Raw genomic sequence first — 14,237 nt, 5'->3', positions numbered from 1 at the left:
ATGGAGAAAAGTTGGGGTATGTAAAAAAAAGACGAATTCCTAATGCAAGAAATTGTATAGGGCTAATAAAGCAACATTATCAGTAAAGTGTGTTCACTTAGGTGTTCTAATACATGATTCCAAAGCCTGTGTATTGGTTGTCTGTATAGATATTAGTAAATATTTCAATTCATGTCTAGGACAGGGCTATGAGCTAACATTATCTAACGTTATTACGGTGCAGTACTAAACATGAATTCCAGCTGAACCGGCATTCAGGCAGATGGTTGTTCCGGCTTTGCTTTGATTCCTGCAGTTCGCATTTGAGTCTTGGCGTTGGGATTTCATCCTGCCTTGGCTGGGAGATTAGAAAGTGACAAAGTCAGTTTAATCGGTGGGACACCGCATTACACACTTGCTACAGTGTGGCAGTAAATTACCTGACCTAAATAGCTTTTTTATGAACAGGGTAATCACTCGAACAGCCACTTTCCTGGCAGATTTCACATCAAACTTTATATACTCCCTGTTCCTCATTTACCGGGACCTGGGCTTCAGAGGGACGAGAGAAAAAGAAAGAGACGAGACGAGAGAATAAATCACTTGCATGAGGCTTATGACTTATTCAAAGCGTGAAAAAAGAAATAAGGTTAAATTACTCAGCCTCCCCTGGAATTGATCACTTCTGCTACAGCTCTGTGCACACAGCAATAAATTAAACTTCTGGCTTTCGCTGAAAGAGGGGGCGTCGGAGTGCTGTTCATATCCCTTTGTGTCATTGTTTCCTCTCTTTGTTGCAAACCTGGAAGGAGATCAGACTCCTGCATTTGAAATCACTCAAGCAAAGCTGTTTCACAGGAGACGCTTGCCGTTACGCTGTCTGTTCCTGATTGAAACTGTGCTCTTTATTTATGGGCCGCAGCTCGGACTGAACGCTGTTCTCTGGTCCCAGCACAGCTGGAAGGAAGGCATGCATCAGGTTGGTTTTCACACTGTGTGCAGTGCGCAAGCTGTGGTTAAAGACGAGGCAAAATTGCTTTCCATCTCTCTTCCCTGTGTCAAGGCCAAAAGGTGCTTAATATTCCATCACATCCTCTCTGGACCTGGCCTAACCTAGTACAGAGGGAAGAATGCACCTGCTCTGGAGGTTCCTGTTGCAGTACAGACCTCAAATAGCAGCTTTTGTTGGGCTCTGTAGTGCTCCATCATTTTCTTTAGTGTTTCAATTTATACAGAGCAAAAGCACTGGGTCACAGCCTGGATTAGTACCCTCACTGTCCTGGCAAGACAGTCTTGTGTCAAATCCTTTTGACTGCGGCATGCTTTTCTATTTATGAATGACCAGGAAGATGAAGTATCTCTCTCTGAAATGATCCCCTGTTTTGCCAATTGCTTTTTTCCCCCCTTAGGACTATGTGAATATATACATTTGTGATCAAAATAATTAGTCCACATCCTCAGTGATCCTAGTTTCAGCACATCCATGATCTTTAGGGAATCGGTTTGCACCCCGATAGTAACACAGAAAGGTCAGGCTATTTACAGCCCTCACTAATCTGTTGTTCTTCCACTGTTAACTGCTTGTCCAAATGGGGAATGGGAGTGGAGGAGCATCACCTCTCTACAAAAATGCATGCTTGCAAAGCTGGGAGATGTTATTTGATTATGCCATAGTATGAAATCAGGCCATAATTACATGATTTAGGACGTTGTGCAGAATAATATTTCTTAAAAGATTTGACTGTATGTATTAAAGCTGTGTTGGAACTAATGAAGTTGTTTGTCTCTAGAATTGTTATCTGCACCTGGCTCTTTCTGTTAATGAGATATTGCATCCTAACTGTGGGGCACACGAGATGAAAGGAGAAGGGCTAATGATGTCCTGGTGGGGGTCACTTTCCAGGCAGGCAGTGGGTAGGGCACCCTGTTGATCTGCTCTTCTCAGTTCTGGCAAACACATGCTGTAGGTCCTTCTGAGAGAGTGAAAAGCCATGAGATGTGTGATTCAGCTCCCATGGCTTCACCTTAGATTGTAAACATTAATTGGCCTGGCACAAGACTTATATTCTCAGATACCATGAAGGCACGATTTTTACTTACCAAGGCTTTTCTTTTTGTTTTCCTTTCCCTCAGGTGAAGGAGGATTAATGTTTTCAGATGTAATGAAATGCAACTGTGTTGTAGATTCTTTGCATGGTGTGACATTTTAGCTAGTGATCAAAAGTTGTGAGGTTAGCCTGTTTAAGTATGGTTTCTTCAGAATGATTTACAAATACATTACATCCCCTAATCAGAAATGAGCACAACTCTAAAATGAAGCAGTTTATTATCTCTGATGCCCAGTGCCTTCAACCTTCAAATAGCAAAATTGCAGCAAATTGGAAACCAAGTACAGTATTTCATAGTGGGCTTTTCCTGGTAAGTGGCGTGGGGATACTGCCAAAATAAATTCATTGCCATTATTAATTAGTAAGATGTGCCAGTCTTGTCAAATTGTCACTGATGAGTAGTTTGCAGTCCTGGTTTAGTTTGGGCCTTGTGACAAGCAGTTAAGATTTTTTACCAACATGCTAATGACATTATAAAAAGGAGGACTTACAAAAGTGGAATTGAAAGGAATGCAGATGAAATGACAATAAAACAGAAAAAGAATTGATCACAGTTTGGTTGTGTGCGATTAATTTTAAAGCTCGACCCGGAGGTGAAGGTGGCGTTGTGGGAGTCTCACTCACGGCCACCATCTTCACATGGCCCGCCTAAAATTGCCCCCTGGCCTGCTGGGGCGATTCAGACTGGTTGGGCTGACGGGGAGGACTCGGAGTCCAGAGGGGATCTCTGTCACAATTATAGTCCCCCCTCCTTAAGGGTGCTCCAGCCCTTTCACTTTAGACTTAATTCTGTGTACCTGATCCCTTTTCCCAGCCCACCTTAAAAGCCAGGCGCTGAAGCTCATCCTGGCTCTGCATCTGGTTTCCGCACCGTGCGAGTCCGGGACCTGGAAGCACCTGGTCCCGTTAAGGTTTTAATCTCTGTTCCCGTTCCCTGTCCGCCGGTTCCGACCCGGTTCATGGTTTTAATTCCTTGTTTGGATGGATCAGCTGGCTATGGACTTACTCTTGTGTTTTTGGATTCCCTCTATGGATTACTTTTGGATTGTTTGCCTCGGCCACACCTCCCCCATGCACCAGCGCACTTTGGACACGCCCCCCTGTTTTCAGCCCCGTATCCCTGCATGACGTTTTCCTAGTGTTTCCCCACTTCTTCGGATTGTGTCGTCCGCATAGGGTCCGGAAAGAACTGTTCGTTACAATCTCCTGATGGCGGCCCGGTGCCCGTCGGGGGGCCCGGGCCCGCGAGGCCATGCAGGGTGTAGCCCCCCGTGCTCGTGGAGAGCAGGGCTGGGAGGGGCTCCGATCTTCGGGGCGCCGCTCGTGGGGTCGCTGGAGGTGTCCAGGCCAGCTGCTCCTCGCTAAAAAGCGGGGATTGAGGAACTGCCGCTGAAGCTCGGACTAGAGTTGTGCTTCCCAGGATGGAAGAAAGTCGAAGTCGAAGCTTCTAGTTGGTTACCCCCTTAACTCAGGCCCGGCTCCTCTGATCTAATCCTCCGCAACACTCAGACGGATTTCAAACATGATGGAATGTCACTTTCAGCTGGATAATAAATGAGGGATCACTGAGGTATTTTGTTTTAATTGTATAAAGGCTCGGTAAAATAAACAGTGTAACAGCTTCTCGGTGCTCTTTTTCTAGGGTGTGATGAATGCAAAATAACAAACAGTATTTTTAATTTTCACCCGTTTGTGCAAGAGAAACTATCACTGGTTGATTATCAATGCATCTTGTACTTGATATTGCTTGATATTTCATGTTATATAAGTGTAACATACTGTATATCATGATATCAGTGAATAAATAAAGAGGGGAGAAACATCTAAGAGAAGTTTAAAGTCGCTCATTAAATGACAACTCAACCTCAAGCAGGTGAAGGCTTTCTTAAGAAAAACCCCCAGTAAAATATTAGTAAACCAAACCAATATTTTGGAATTCAAAATTTGAATGCCATTTGGTACATTTGGTACAGCCAGTTCCTATGTGGGTAGCTGTGTCCTTCTGGCCTCTCAACCTACAATGCTGATGGCACACAATGATGATCCATCATAGTGGTTTGAAGACACTGTACTGGTCACAGATTTTTAAAAAGAAATACATCACCTGGATGAACAGATCTTTTGCCCCCTTAACAAGATGTGGTTTCATTTATTATCCCAATTTTGGAGGTAGAGTCCTCTGAAGAACAGGTACAGAGCCAACTAGAGCCTGTGTGTGGCTGTGTGTATGTTTCTTGTGCTCCGAGGCCCAGCTTCAAGATGGGGCATGCCTTAAATTAAACACTGACGGAGCGTCAGCAAACGCCTTGACAAGTGTTGTTGAAAATAACCGGTGAATGGCATGTCGTTTATTTTTTCTGCACGCCTGGCTGCAGATGCAGCAGAACAGGGATTAAAAATAATTATCTTCTCATGTTTGGGTCGAATTTGAGGACAGCTCTGTGTAGCTCGGATGTTGCTCTTTGTTTCCCCCGTCTTTGTCGTTCTTAGAAATCAAAGAGCTTTTTGTTTTACTGTATGTTCTCTACTTTAAGCAATGAGCCCTTTTTTAAAAAGATATAAGTCCTTTAGTTTGTTTCTTTTCATCATCTTATTGCTCGACCATTTCCTGTCATCCACAATAGTGTAAGCATCTTCAAATCTGATTTTTTTTTTCTTGAGCTCATTACTGCCCATGGCCTCCTATCTGAAAGAGAAACACCGTTTCAAATAATTTCCAACACATATTGAATCACAGATGAAATGTCTAAAAAAACATGAGAAAAAATGTCTTGCACCTTAGGAAATCATCTGGGAGGTCCAGCATATCCCAGCTGTGCCCTGTCTGTGCTCTTTCTGGGGCCCAGAGGTTGGCTGACTCAGTTGGCAAAGCCAGTGAAAAGCAAGGCAAGCAAACAGCTAGGCAGAGGAGGCAGTGCATGCTGCCAGGAGTGCAGGCTGGCTCCCTGGAGCTCTGTAGGCTTTCTTGCAGCATGTGAGATGCTCAGGCTGGTGCAGCAAGCCAGCCTTGCAGCATGCAGCAAATCAAAGGCAGGTAGGACTGTTTCGATGGTGAAAGATGGCGGTGAGGTCATTCAGAGGACTTTTACTCTGTGAGGAGTGCCCTGGGTTCCTTATGAATACCTAGGGGATTTTATCATACCATTTACAAATTTTTGCTGGGATTTTGCTTTACTTTGGTTGTGGATTTCTATGTTTGTTTTCATGCCTTTGCTGTGCTTAAACATACTGGGTCAAGGTAATGTCACATGCGCCATAACCAATGTTTCCTGTAGTTTAGTCCAGTGGAGTACACCATATTGCAGTGGTTTTAAAACCATTGGAAAACACAGCAAGCATGGGGTAAAACGGCATATGTGCCACCATGCTTGGAGAAATTTTCCATAATCGTTCATATGGGGAATTTGCTTCTGATGTGAAGTTTCTGCCAGACGTTCAGCAGGTCCGGTGACTTACAGTATGTCAGCTCAGACCACCAGATACAGTCCAGGTGATCACTAATTGAAGCAGGACAAAGGTCTCTCTCTGACTTTTTAATCCATGCAAAGAAACCCCTTCTGGTGCTCCCACAATAAGTTAATACCTTATATCTGCATGCAGAAGTTACCTGTAAAAGGACAGGGCACAGCAAACATCAGAATGTGGCGAACGTTCTGTCTTAAAGATGTTGCTTTTGAAATTTATCTGGAGATTTACTGAGAATTGTCAGTGATGATTAGAACCTACCTATAAATCTGTGACCTGTCCGTCCTCATGAAATCCAATGATTAATCGAAACAGCAGCAGAAACCATCAAAGACAGAGGAGACAACAGCGATGCTAAAATAAGGAATATGATGAATGCGCAGAGAAAGACTAGACAGAGCAATGTGTTTTCCGAGCTACTGTAGGCATAGCTTGGAGTCAGTTTTGTTTATTGGGTTTCATCGTTCTTCTTCTGAAGTGATACACTGGGTCTGTTGAAATGTATTGCTCTTTCCTCTTATACCTGCTGCTCCTGACTGCTAGCATTCCCCTGGCTCTGGTTTTCTTTGGCATTAAACTCTGATAAAAGTGACTTGGAAAAGCAATTCCCCCCATAGCAGGACAAGCCTTCCGAAGAATTAGACACCTAGTCCTGTATGAATTTCACTTGCGCCACTCGGCGACTACAAGACATCAAGGGTTTTTACAGTCGCAGGGAGATTTGTTGACCTGTGCCTAAGCCCTTCTGGCTTCACTGAAGCTCCCTCACATGAAAACCCATGGAAAACCAGTGTCGTTTCCATGAATTGTCTAGCCTCAGTCAACTGTAGTGAAAGTGGCTGTATTGGAATAATTGTTGCTTTGCTAGTGTGATTCTCTGGGTTGGCTCTCCTGAATGAATAGATGAAGGGGTTAATGTAATATCTAGCTCCACGATTTACACCCACTCCCCTTCAATAATTTCATTTTTTTCCTGCTTCATTCTTTTGTCATAGTGAATGTCATAACTCAGTTTTTAAATTGCAGATATAAAATGAATAAGTGCTGTCCTTGACCTGTGCTCTGGCTCAATAGTTCAACCCTTTATTGCCATAACAACTAATTGCATGGAATTTGGTTTGCTGAGCTCATGCAATTAAAAGACAAATACAATACAAAGAGCCAATAACAGAAAGCATCCACCCAGCACAGCTTTGCATACTATCCTAAACGCACACCAGTAATAAAATAAATACCAGTGAGACCTGACAGAATAACAATGGGCCGTGCAAACATGATTCATCAAAACTGTGGTGCTCTACATTCTGAGTAAAGGACTATACTGTACCTCAAACCTCAGCCTGATGAAATACTATGAGCGGTTCTGGGAAGGTAACCAGGTAGGAGTGGTGGACGGTGCTGTTGTTTCAGAAGGGATGGAAGAGGTGTTTTTGCCACTTTTGAAAACTAAGATTAAACTAGAGCCATGACAACGCTGATCTCGGCAACCTTCCCAAAATAGCACGCCCTGGGGGGTGAGGCAGGAAGCGGAGCTTAAAGCAAGCTGCCGTTGCCTGGCCTCCCAGTGGCTGGGAATGACCAATTAGGTCAAGCGGTTTGCCAGATCGTCAGCTCTCGCGGATCGAAATTAACTTAATGAGCGTGATTGCTGAGCTTTCGTGGCCTGTGAGCAAGTCCATAACTGGAAATGGGATTATGGAGTCAAAGTGGGTTTTATACTGTAAATGTAGTTCATAAGCCATGACACAGAATTAACACCTTCCCCTAAAGCAGAAATACATCTTCCTAAACATCTGGAACACAAGAAAGTGATGTGTTCCCTCTCTACCAGGGGAATTTTAAAATGAGGTTCTGATACAGTGATATTCATTCATTGTCTGAGAGCCACTCCTTGCTGGTGATAGTCACCACAACCCAGAGCCTCTTCTGGAAGAGCAGGGTGCAGAGCTGGACGACGTCTTGAGCAGGACATCAGTCCACCCCAGGGCAAACGCGAGCAGCCGGCGGGCCATGCGGAGGTGGGAGGAACTGAAGTGCCCCCCCCCCCGAAAAACCCATGCAAGTACAGGGAGACTGTGCAGCACCCCAGGATGGGACCCCAAGACCCGAGAGGTGAAATACAGTCGCTCTGACCACTGTATTGCACAACTTTGACATCATTAATCACAAAGTATTAAAATTCCTAATCATAATGTGTGATTCTGCAAGGGATTTTCCAGAACAGAATGTTATATTTTGAGTCCTGGTGGCTGGGTCCATGCTATAAAACACCTGTCAGTGGGTTGAGACCACAGTATATCTTCACTTTTATGATGTGGACTGAACCTTTCATACTTCCTGGTTCTAAACTTGAAAACTGAGACAGAGTAGGGTTTTATAGCCAAGAGCCCAGTTTTCTCCAAATCTCCTTAAAATCAATTATTTAGAAGGTGTTGTCTTTTGAATCTTTCTAAGAGCGTCTGGGAATGCATTTCCTAACTGTGATAAACGAATCATTTCATCTGGTGTGGATGGCAAGGCAGTTACTGTTTCTGTCTCACTTTTGGGCTGTGGGTTTGCTTCCAGTCAAACGCCTTCTGTGTAGACTTTGCATGTTTTTCCAGTGACCACATGGCTTTTCTGCTGGGTGTTTGGTTTCATTTTAAGTATTAAAAATGGGTGGATGGATGATTCTCTTATTTGATATCCCTCTGAATCTTTCCCAAGATCCGGTTTACTCGTGACAGGACAGCATTTGATGTTTCCCCTCAAATAAAGAAAAACGTGAAATACAATTTGCTTCAAGATAATTCCTTCTTCCAGTTTTTGGCAGACTGGCGTGTAAAGGTATCTGAGCATTTCTGCAACCAAGGATCTTAAAGTAAATTTATGTGTGGAAATATCATTTGGCTGACTCTTAGCTCAGTGTTTGATTATATATGTATGTGACTGAATAAAAGATATTGAAACTTGCATTACATGTATAGCCTTCTGTATTCAGTGGTAGTTTTGCTGTGGTATTAAGCAATTCATGCATAACTCCAAATGCTTCTTTGTGAATCTGTATTAAAGCCAGGCAAACTAACTCCAACTGACAAATGTTTTGACAGGGTGTCATCTTTGGTGATGCATATTGAGTCAAGCTCTGTGTCTGCATGACTAAACCTTCTTCCCCTGGTTTTAGACAATTCTAGTAGGAAACCTCTTCAATGTTTGTTTCTTTTTTAAAAAAATATTGTCGGAAGTTTCTTCAGGACCAGATATGGTCAATTTCTCCATGCAGAATGTAACGTAACGTACATATACATAGTGTATAATACAGTGTACTGTATATACGTGGAGCAGAGACATCTCTGTGTGAAAGAGGGAGCTAGTTTGGATTAAAACTATGCTTCATCATAATGGCATTAGCCTCTTTTCAGATGTCATCCTCAAGGCTGGGCCCTGTGGGGCGTGCTGATTTAAGGCTGGCTGCTTGTGAGGGATTGGGCAGTAACCCTCATTACCGGCCTGCCTGCCTTGGGATCCACGCTTCACGGGGTTTTGCGTAGTGCCTGCTGCCATTAGGTTGTATTTATTGGGTTTGCCGGAGAGTCAGGGTTTGTGGCGCTCCTTGAACACGGAGGCAGAGGAGAACGGGCGAGACGTGGGGGTGTAAGGAGGTGCTGCGGTGGGGGAAAAGGGCTGAACGCTCGCTCAGGGGTCCCTCCTTCAGTCTCGGCCCAGTCGTCTGACAGCTGAGAAGCGATGAGGGCGAAAGGGGCCGTTCAGCGCCTGGCATCCTCTGATGTGCTCATCGGAGCTTTTCTGCATCATCGATCTTTCCGAGATCATTTTGCTTGGCTTCTTCTCAGCCTTAAATGCGGAGTGGTTGGGGCTGTTTTCCGAAGTGCCTTAGCCCAGGACGTCTGGGAAGAGCAGGACTGGAATGCAGATGTCGGGCGTGTTTATAATAGTGTGCCTCACCTGTATCGCTATATCTCACCTGGATGTTCAACACTGTTGGAGTGATAATTCGAATAGATGAGTTGTTTTTCAATGTCTGCAAATATTTTATTTGGGATGTAGCCCCGTTCTAAGAATGTGACGTTCCTGTTTGGAAACATTGTGCTGTTAATGTGTAACTAGTGCGGCTCTCCTTGTCCTTGCCGGGATTTGATCCTGGTTGTTCCTGGGCTCTAAGCACACCACTCCACTCCCTAGACAGTGGATAACTTTTCTTCCTGTCCTCTGCCAAAGGTCGGGATTCAGACTTCACCAGCCAGGCATTTAACACGGCTGCATCTTTGTAATATTTTGCATAAATGTTAGCGTCCTTGGTGGGTCTAGTAGGATATTCACAGCAGACTCCCTCAGGCTGTGCGTGTTTAATTGCTGTCCTTTGTATATGGTGTCCTACTGAGGATGAGAGCTGGAAGAGAATATATTCATGAGATCACGTCTGAAACAATGCTTTTCAGCTGGCTTTTGACCACAAGAGGAGACTGGAAAGTAAGAGTGGCTGGGGGACAAAATCAGCTTTGATGTATTGTGGTGTTATACTATCAGGAATTAGAATTGTACTACAGTATGTGCAGAAGTCTCCATATGAGGTAGTTTGATTGATGGAAAGAATGGTCACCTTCTTAGACAATTTAGCCTTCCAGAAATCTTTTGTCAAGTCCATCATAGTCTGATTCTCAAATTAAAGGTCATAGGAATCTAAAGTAATATATGTACTTGGAAGGAGGGATATAAATAGGGTTGACTCAGGAGACTGTTTCACACTTGGTAATGAAATAAATATGTGCTGTTGGATCACAATCAGAGAAAAGGTAATTCAATTAGAACAGAGAATAAAAATGCTTTTTTTATGAAAACAATTTTGGGTGTCAGGAATAGGGTTTCCCAAACAGGTGACAGAGGTTCAAACTCTGGCCTTTGTCTGGACATAAATCTAGTTTTATTTAGCTGCTACAAAATGAGCAAGATAGTTCAATTTGCACCATCTTATTTGGACCCATTATTATGTGCTTAGGTCTGTAACTACTGAGATATTCTTGTATTGCCAAAGGTTTAAAACATCCATTGTGTTACAGTTTTCTTCACATTGCAAAGGAGAGAAAGACATGCAGCATACAGTATATACAGTGTATATCAGAGATATACCATTCTCTTTCATAGTGGGTTAATATGGTTGACATTGAAACAGCCCAGACTTTCAGCTTCAGTAAGTTGATGTGTCTATGACTTGCTCTGTGTGCTGCAAAAAGATGATGGATCATAAAACAGAGATTAATTTTGTAATAAAAAGTAGCCCTTCCCAGGGACCAAAACTTTTCTGTTTTATCGTTTGCTCTTCAACCAGTTAATGGTTTCTCCCTCTTCTGTCTTGTCCTGTGATCCCTATTTCTATGCCTGTGTGCTCGCAGTCTGTCACTACAGGCACACATGCAAGAAAGGTCACAGAAAACCAATATTTTTATTCCCTGCCTGTAAGATTAACTAATGAACTCTGACAGTGTACCATAGTTCCTAAAAATAAAGCCCTCTTGACCTCTTTCACAGCTCATGGTTGTTGCATCTCTGGAAGGCTCTGGTCCAGTAAAGTTCCCATTGTGGCATTTTTATGCAATCCTGCAAATCAGTACAAAACCCTTGGCCATCAGTTTGTAAGGAGGTGGTTGATCTCCCATTCTTTGACCTGTGTATCTGACTGCTGCGATTATGGCTTGCTTGTGCATCATGTCTGCATTGCTAAGGTTGTGTCATCCTTGATTCCTTTTGCTTTTAGCAGTAGTCTCACATAGAACACACATTTTCTGCTGTAGTGTAAGCCTTAGATTATTTTAAGAATCCTTTGAAGTCTGGAACAATTACTCGTAATTCCTTTTGCCACTGTTACGCTGTTTCCTTGTGTATTATCAGTCTAATGGCCATTCAGTGATAGCAGGTAAATTGGAGTTTAATGCCGATCGCGCAGACCTTTCGAGGCTCTCGAAACCCAACACTGGGTTCAAGCAGCTGGCAGTAAGCTGCATGGGAATAAGGCTTTCAGTTTTTGTGCCCCTACGCTGCCACACTCCTTGCCAAAAATACCAGCAGATTTAAATCAGGCTCCATGTTTTCCCGGTGTCAAAAATAAACAAGTACAGGGGGGAAAAAACAGCAGAATAGATTTTGGCTATGTTTTGAAAGAATATGAATGTTTTAGCTGGAAGTTGTTCTGTAGCGGTTCAGCTGTTGAGTGACTGCGAATGATAGCACATTGTCGGTATGATAGGAGGTTTCTTAAAGTGGCAGAGACTCACGTTTTAGTTTAATTAATTTATATCAGAGCATATTGATATGGGCAACAAAGGGGCTATCATGTTTTTTAGAAATATTTATGCTCATAACCAGATAACTGGAATGCAATGTTTTTCCTGTTTGGATTTTAAGAAAAAAATAAGTTTAAGCACTTCATCAGGACTCAGATCCTAGTACCATCTTGAAATCTGAATTCTTGAAAATGCCATTTGATAGGCTGTTAATAACACAGTATATGAAGAGACTTACGGTATGAAAATTTGTATCGGAGGTGCAGCAGATACATAATGAAATTAGATACATAATTTAAACAGTGTACCAATGGTGTGGATACAGAGCTAACACTGCAGGTAGGTATACTGCACCTTGTTTACAGTGAGCAAGAGCTACCAGCCAGTTACATTCCAGTCTGAGAATTAAAGGCATAAGTGCAATACAGTGTGAAAAGATGCAGCTGAGAGATCACAGGTGCTGTCTAAACAAATGAGGTTTGAGTTTTACTGCTTTAAAGTTGATGGTGATGGTACCTGGTAACTGTGGCCATGTGTGTGATTTGGCACACATTTTAGGGAACTAATTGTTGGGAAAAAAAAACAATTTTCTGCTTCTTTGGTCTTGTTTTGTACCAATGGTTGTGCTAAATGAAATTACCGCAGTAATTGTATTTTCCTTTCTGGAAGTCAGGAAATAGTAGGCCACTGAACATGATGGAGTTATTGTTAATTTACAATCAAGGCATAGAGATGTTTGATTCAAATGGTGAGAGTCAGGGCAAAGTCAAGGCAATGCATCATGTCTTTATGGCAAAGCTCTTTAAGACAATTGCATGGCTACTGTTCAACCTCAGTAAGCTGAGAGAAATAGTTCTCTTAGTTGTAGCTGGTGAGAGAAAGTGTAGGTGTTGTCTTTCTCGCTAACTGGTTTGACTGCAGGTGTAGTGTACCTGTGCTCATATGGCCCCATCAATGTGTGGGTAATCCAGTCAGCTAACGAACATATTCCTCATTAGCGAAGAGAGTTCATCTTTCTCATTCATTGTAAAGCTCTTTTTCCTTTCTCTTGGTCAGCAACTGCAATCCCAGATGCATGATTGCACTCGTAACTGCCCAAAGGTATGCATCCCAGGGATTGGAATAAATAGCAATAATTTCAATACGCAGAATGTGGATTTCTGATAATGCATCGTCATGTGTTTCAGTTGATCAGTACCTTCTGCATCAGGAAATGAAATCTTCATTATTCATTTATTCCAAATCTAATTGATATTTTCTAATAAGCATGCTCATTGTTGTTGTATGCAATGAAAGATTTTCTGCGTGGAGGCTCTTCTCCCAAAATATTAGTTCAACTGTTTCCCCATTGGTTTTCTTCTGGGATACCCATCTGTTATACAGGTTCTTGTCTTGTGCTCACTTTTAAGATCAAATGATATTTTAAGAATTTTTTAAGCTCAGGCTTTGTTTTTAGCTCTTTCTCCCAGCATTATTGCACAGGGCTCCAACAACGGCAGCCAGGGGTGCACGCCCTCTGTCAGCGCCCAGAGCTCCTGCTAGACAAGCAGGCAGAGTAATGAGCAGGTTGTGCCTCTCAGGAGCCGGGACAGGCTGATGCGGCACATCTGACCGGGCCTTAATGATGGCCCTGTCAGCTCTCATTAGCAAACTAGATGCAGATTGAAAGTGTGGTCAATCAAGAACTAAGAGCTCAGGCGTCTAAAAATACGGGGTGATAATTAAGACTTAATTGATTCAATTGTTACTAATTAAAGGGTATCAAGCGCTAACAGGCGGTGCACAGAATCTGTTGGGGCTCTTGTGATCTTGGTTTGAAAGAGAAAGGGGGGCTGCATTAGGGCCAGCGCTCCTGCCCCCTGCAGATGTTGCCATGGAGATGGCCTGTGTGAACCTACAGCTGCATGCCCTGCTGTACTGCATTGTGCAAACTTCACTTTCCCTTTAATGTAGGAAGTGAACAAAAACCACGACATCTCCATCCTCAGGTTTCTGATCTGTGCTGTAATTTAGACTGCCGCTCCAGGGCCTCAGTTTGAAAAAAAGCTATTTTCCTTGTGAATGAAAAGATTCCACAAATTGCAGGCAATGATTAAAGCTCTGTGTGAAGGATCTGAGTATTCATCAGAGGTCTATACCTACGTTTGCACTGTGCATCATCTTTTAGGTGGTGGATCATGACCTACAAGTACAGTGCAGATCAGTTCTAGAAAGTCACTGTGCAATCCAGTTGCTCAGAGAGGCAATGCTGCTACACATGCATTGAGCCACAACGGATTTAAACAAAACGAATGAGCCCCGATCGTCAGTATACTGTAGCTCCGTGCTCTCTTCACATTAGCAGTGTCTCATCATAGCCCAACCACCCCCCGCCCCCAGAGCAGAATTGCTCTTAGAGAAACCCTGA

General features: G+C 43.1%; 1 protein-coding gene across 6 annotated transcripts in view; it reads left to right on the top strand.

Moving 5' to 3' along the window:
- fgf13a (fibroblast growth factor 13a) overlaps positions 1–14,237 on the top strand; it is a 126,610-nt gene that overhangs the window by 23,583 nt on the left and 88,790 nt on the right. The window contains exon 1 of one of the 6 annotated variants that reach the window (XM_069193718.1): positions 7,628–7,664. The exons of the other annotated variants lie outside the window; for them this stretch is intronic. Within the exon in view, the coding sequence (XP_069049819.1) occupies positions 7,643–7,664 (22 nt within the window). The 5' untranslated portion in view covers positions 7,628–7,642. Of the gene's footprint in view, positions 1–7,627; positions 7,665–14,237 lie in introns of those variants that run through there. 6 annotated transcript variants of the gene reach the window in all.

This window comes from Lepisosteus oculatus, chromosome 8 (assembly GCF_040954835.1).
Source record: "Lepisosteus oculatus isolate fLepOcu1 chromosome 8, fLepOcu1.hap2, whole genome shotgun sequence".
NCBI lineage: Eukaryota > Metazoa > Chordata > Actinopteri > Semionotiformes > Lepisosteidae > Lepisosteus > Lepisosteus oculatus.
The sequence above is the reverse complement of the archived record's forward strand: the minus strand, read 5'-3'. Positions and strand labels throughout refer to the sequence as shown.